General features: G+C 67.0%; 2 protein-coding genes across 3 annotated transcripts in view; one reads left to right on the top strand and one right to left on the bottom strand.

The window, feature by feature from the left end:
- Positions 1–516: 516 nt before the first annotated feature.
- On the bottom strand, positions 517–3,086 carry RPL28 (ribosomal protein L28). Its single transcript, XM_032388835.1, has 5 exons — positions 2,958–3,086; positions 2,541–2,629; positions 2,335–2,458; positions 783–901; positions 517–675 (listed from the first exon to the last, which is right to left on the bottom strand). Exons 1-5 carry the CDS (start codon positions 3,058–3,060, stop codon positions 586–588), a joined length of 525 nt encoding a protein of 174 aa, XP_032244726.1. The 5' UTR covers positions 3,061–3,086; the 3' UTR covers positions 517–585.
- Positions 3,087–4,552: 1,466 nt separating this feature from the next.
- TMEM238 (transmembrane protein 238) overlaps positions 4,553–5,488 on the top strand; it is a 3,591-nt gene continuing 2,655 nt past the window's right edge. For both annotated transcript variants that reach the window (XR_004297559.1, XM_032388834.1), the window contains exon 1: positions 4,553–5,306. Coding sequence is in view for 1 of the 2 variants with exons in the window: in XM_032388834.1 (XP_032244725.1) it covers positions 4,766–5,299 (534 nt within the window). In the remaining variant the exon portion in view is untranslated. The remainder of the gene's footprint in view (positions 5,307–5,488) is intronic.

Below are 5,488 nucleotides of genomic sequence, written 5' to 3'. Positions count from 1 at the left end.
CACAGCTCCATCCACTTCACTCCTGGGGGGCCTAGTCCTTAATCCCTGGGGGAAGCGGCCCCAACCTGCCTCCCACTGCCGTCAGTCTTCAGCCCCGCCCCCCCCTCCGCCGGGTCCACAGCCAAGTCCCAGACGACGAAGACCCACGCAGCACACCCTTTCCCGCGCACAGGCCACAGGTGCTGCAGGAAGCAGACCCTTGGCCTGGACCCCCGGCCCTTAGATTTGGGCTCTAAAAGGTCTTTCTTGAAACAGTCATGTGTGCACAGAGCCTGGGATTGGGAGGACCATAGTGGATGTTCCCTGTTGCACACACTCTGCTGCATGGCCACACCTCCGATGTGTTCAACACAAGAACCTGGGCCAAGCCCCATCCCTGACAGGCAGGAATGCTGGGACGGAGCTCCCCTGACCCAGATCTGCTTCCTCCAGTCCCAAGACACTGTGACCCGTATGGTAACAGCAGGTGGGGGGCGTGCTAGGACACGCAGGTGCACACACGCGGGGCAGAGCCCCAGGATGGCAGACAGGAGGCCCAGGTGAGGCGGTTGACATCTTTATTGCTTTAGAGGCAGGGGCAGGTGCTCAGGAACTCTTGGTGGGGCGGGCCCGCTTCCTCTTCACCATCACAGGCTTCTGGCTGCGCAGGATGGCGCTGGCTCTGCGAATGGCAGCCTGGAGAGACGGGTAGAAGGCTCAGCCGAGTGTGGGTCCAGCCATCAGCAGAGACCCTCCTCATAGGACGGGCCAGGCTCCCCCAACCACTGCTGGCCCCCACTCACCATGCGCAGATCTGGGCGGTACTTGTTCTTGCGGATCATGTGCCGGATGCTGCTGAGGGTGGCCCGGGCATTCTTGTTGATGGTGGTCCGAACGTAGGAGGTGGCGGGTTTCCGCTGGCCTGGGGGATGGGGGTGGGGGTGGGGGTGGGGGTGGTGGCAGGGGTGAGTGTGATGGTGCCCTCTCCCCCTGGGAACCTGAGCCCCTAGGCCGTGAGCCTGGGCAGGCCACTCCCTGCAGCCAGCGCCATCCACCACTGAATGCCCCAGGCCAGGCCAGGCCCCGCCTTGAGGCCTGCAGTGGGTCTTCTCCTGTGTCCCTGACAGAAGGTTCATCAAGTCACTTCTCAGAGAGCAAAGCAGAAGCAACGGAATGAGGACTCTTGTCCGAAGTCACAGGCACACAGCGGTCATCTGACCACAGCCTGCCTGCCTGGCTCCAGGGCAGGACACTGGCCAGGCAGCAAGTGCCCATGAGACTGCAGCTCCGGTCTCTCCCTGCCTGCCCTCCAGGGCCCAAGCTACCCCGTGTGGAACAAGGGTCTGAAACAAGCTTTGAGGCTCGGGCCTGGATGCTGGAGGACCAGGCAGGCATCAGGTAAGGCCAGGGTGAGGAAGAGCCCTGCAGAAAGCCCCCGCCCCCCCCCCCCCCCCCGGTGCACTGGTGGAGCCTGGACCCCACTGCCCCTGATCAGAAGGAAAGCACCCCCTTCCCTGTGCGCAAAGCTGCGGGCCTCACTCAGGATGTGAAGCAGGACGGAATCTATGGGGTCTTGGCGAGAGTCCTGTGCCCCAAATAACAGACAGGGAAGGTTTCACCCAAAAACCAAGGACCCTTCAGCATAGCAGGGACTTTCAACGTCGGCCTGGCCCCGTCCCTGGCCCCAGACCGGGAACACGGTCAGTCCAGTTCCTGACAGCCCAGGAGAGGCCACCCAACAACCCGAGACGGGCAAGTGAGGTTTTCAGGGCCCAGAGCACCAGAACGGCGTTCGCAGAAGCGTGAGAACCCTAGGAGCCCACTGGTGAGCTGAGAAGGGAGGGTAACCCCCCTCCAGGGTGGGCAGCCGTCCGATCGAGAGCCAGGTCACGGACACTGCTGCCCCTGCACGGGTGCTGGGCTCCAAACGCAAACAGAAAGCAGCCCTAATGCGAGGTCACGAAAAACCCCAGAAGAAAACAAAGCTGGTGGGGCCGAGATACCTCAGGACTCAAGCGTACCTGCCTCTAAGCTCCTGGGTCCCCATGACCCTCTAAGACACTAAAAGCCCGGGAGGCAGGCAGGCAAGGGTAGGAAACCGGGGCGGGACTCGCGGGGCGTCTCCTGAACGCACACAGCAGGCCGGGGGTCCAACTACGGCTGCTTCAAACGGACCCCGAGCCTGTCCGTCCTCACCGGCGGGAGCCAGGGGAAGGCCCCCCACCTGCGGGACCCCGGGGACAGCTCCCGCGCCTGACCCGCCTCACGATTTCCCCGGGCCAAGGGCTCCACCTGAGCCCCCCGGCCGCCCGGTGCAGGCGGAGGCGGAGCGACGCCCAGCAGGTGGGTGCTCACCGGATCTCCGCTTCATGACCACCACCACGCCTTTGCCGTCGGCCGCCGGCTCCACGCCCACGGTCTTGCGGTGAATCAGCCCGTTGTAGCGGAACGAGTTGCGAGCCTTCAGGTTGTTGGGCTCCTGGGGAGGGGGGCGCACCGGGGCCGTGAGGCCGGGCGGCGGGGGGCATCCGCCCCAGGCCCAGGCCCCGAGCCCCACTTACAGTGCTGTAGGTCTGCTTGTTCCTCTTGATCAGGAAGCTGGAGCAGTTCCGCACGACCATCCACTGCAGGTGGGCGGACATGGCGGCGGCTGCGGGAAGAGCGGCAGGGGAGGCTGTCAGAGGGCGCAGCGGGCCGGCGGCGGGCCACGCGGCCCCACCCGCGTAGCAGCGGCAGGGGCGTGACTGGGAACCCGGCCGGCAGGGGCACCCGCAGGGCGCACGGCGACCCCAGGCGGCGGGCTGAACTCAGACGGGGGATGCAGGGGGAGAGAACGTGAGAAGCCGCCGCGACCTCCGGCGGCGGGCTCGGGGGGCGGCCACAGAGGCCAGGCAAGGGCAAAGGCCAGGCAAGGGCAGAGGCGCCGGGCCTCGGGAAGACGAGGCAACCACGCGGGCGACGGAGAACCGCGCGCTCACCTCCTCTCGCTACGGCAGCCGGAGACGGAAAGAGGCAAGCAAGGGGCGGGGCGACGCCTTTAATATCCACACGCATTTCCGCTTCCTCTGTGGGCACGCTCATGCCCTCGCCTGTTCCCGCCTCCTCCCGTCCGCCTCCGAGGCGGCTCGGTAACGTTCGGCTACTTCCGCCAGCCTGTCGCCAATCGCTCGGAGACCTTCGGAACTCTTCGGCTAGTAACCCTAGGGCGTGTTCTCGGAGGCGGAGCACCACCCTTCCGAGGGCCCTTCGTGTGTTTTCGGAACTGCAGCGCTGGATTTCCGAGTGGGTCCAGTTGGAGAAGCCCCAAGTCCCCTTCCGCAGGGGTTTCTCTCCAGGGTTGCTCACCAGCGCTTTACACAGTATAGGCGCTCAATAAATATTTGTTTTACAAATGAACGTACGGATGCCTGAATTACTTAAGACGAGCTCCAGGGTCTCGGATGCTTCCGGTCTTCTTCGCAGGCTCTCGGCTATTCCCGACGAAGGCACGGAGGCCCTCTCGGGCGTTTTCGGAACCCTTCGGAGACGCCCTCCCGCGGGGTGGCCGCCCTCTCTTCTTGGCGCAAGCCCTTTCGGGTCTGTTCGGAAACACTCGTTTTCCATCCGGCCACGTTCGGAATTCTGTGGCTGATCCCGGCAGACGTCTCGGGTCGTCCTCCGCACGGTGATCTCAAACGGTTTAGAGTCTGGAGAGAAGCTAGGCGGAATCTCCTCGCAGACGTCCACCCCAGGAGGGCGTAGATCCCCTCCAAGGGCGAGTCGTTTGGAGGGGAAGAGATCTGCATGGGAAAGCTCTTGGTTCCTTCCGGGGGCCGTAGCTGCTGCCTCTCCCCCGTCCTCCCCCTCCGGTCTGCCCGCTGCCGCACCCCATAAACTCCCCAGAAGGTTATTTTCTGTTGTCGCGGTCCTCTTAAGGGGCGGGAGCCCTGCCTGAGGTATCCGCGGGTCTTCAGCCCTCGGCAGCACGGGGCTGGGCGCTTGGGGGGCCTCCGGAGACCCGGGCTCAACAAAAGGAACGGCACGGCCCCTGTGGCCCCCACGAGTGCACCTGATCTGTGACTGTGTCCGGGAGCTCCGTCAGGGCGGGGGCCTCGTCTGCTCCCGCTCTGCTCGTGGGCTTCGCCCCTCGGGAGTCCCGGCCGTCCAGACGCACTAGGAGAAGCCTGGGGGACTGCCCTGCTGCCCCCAGCACGGCACCCGAATCTGGCGGTGGCGCGCAGAGTGTTGGGAGAGCCACCGCTTCCCAGGGGCGCACGGGCGGCCCCAGGGGACAGGCAATGAGTGGGAGAAATCTCAGCTCCCCAGAGCCCCGTGTTTCCTCCACTAGAGCGCCCCGCCTGCTGACGCTGCGTCCCGGGGCTCTGGGCCCAGGAGCCTTGTCTGATCCTTGTTTTTTGACACCCCATCCCCGCCCCGTCCCCACCACGGGGCCTGGGGCGCAGGGGGCCCCTGGAGGCAGGCACCGAACAGAAAAAACGTCCGGGCTCCCGCAGCACCCCACGCTGCCTCCATTAAGGCACCCTGAATTTTAAATGTGTTCCATCGCGCTCCTTGGTGTACGTAAGGCCCCTCCCACCCCTATCCGGGAGCCGGGCTGCCCCCAGCATAGGCCTCGGAGGGCCAGGACCTGCCCTGGGCACCCCCCAAGTCGGGCCCGTGTGCACCCCAGCCAGCTCAGGTGACCAGGCGGGCGCCGGGCACACCTGGCGCCGTCCCCTGACCCCGCCCCGGGCCGGGCCGCACCCCGGAACGCTCTCTGGGGGAGCCAGCGCGGCAGAGCAGGGCCATGGCAGCGGCGCCAGCGGTGAGCGCCGCGCAGGGGCCCCCGCCGGGTGCACCGTCCCCGCCGGCCGGCGCGCCAGGGCCTGCGTCCGGCCTGGGCCGCTGCCGGATGGCGCTACTGCTGGCCGTGGCGCTGGACGTGGCGGGCATGGCGGCGCTGCTGACCGGCGTGTTCGCGCAGCTGCAGGTGCGCGGCCGCGACTTCGGCGACCTGCTCATCTACTCGGGCGCGCTGCTCGTCTTCCTGAGCCTGCTCGGCTGGATCCTCTGGTACACCGGCAACATCGAGATCTCGCGCCAGGAGCTCGAGCGCGACTACGGCCTGCGGCCCTCGGCTCTGGCCCGCCTGGCGCGCAAGCTCTCCCGCCGCTGGTCTGCGCCGGCCTCCTCCTCCGGCCCGCGCGTCGCGCCCGGCTCTCTAGGAACGCGCCGTGCCGCCCGCGCGCCCCCGCCGCCCGCCGCCGGCTCCCGCCGCGTGCGCCTGCAGCTCGCTACGCTCGAGGCCGGGCCCGGGGCGGCGGGCGCAGGCACCGAGTGAGCCCGAGGTGAGGGGTGGGGCAGCGAGTGAGGCGGCAGGGAGAGTTGGAGAGAGCTGGAGGGGCAGGGGGAGAGATGGACAGACAGGGGGAGAGATGGAGAGACGGGGGGAGAGATGGAGAGACGGGGGAGAGCTGGAGAGACAGGGGGAGAGCTGGAGAGACGGGGGGAGAGCTGGAGAGACGGGGGG

The sequence above is a fragment of the Phoca vitulina genome, unplaced genomic scaffold, assembly GCF_004348235.1.
Source record: "Phoca vitulina isolate PV1807 unplaced genomic scaffold, GSC_HSeal_1.0 scaffold52, whole genome shotgun sequence".
In the NCBI taxonomy this organism is placed as follows: Eukaryota; Metazoa; Chordata; class Mammalia; order Carnivora; family Phocidae; genus Phoca; species Phoca vitulina.
The sequence above is the reverse complement of the archived record's forward strand: the minus strand, read 5'-3'. Positions and strand labels throughout refer to the sequence as shown.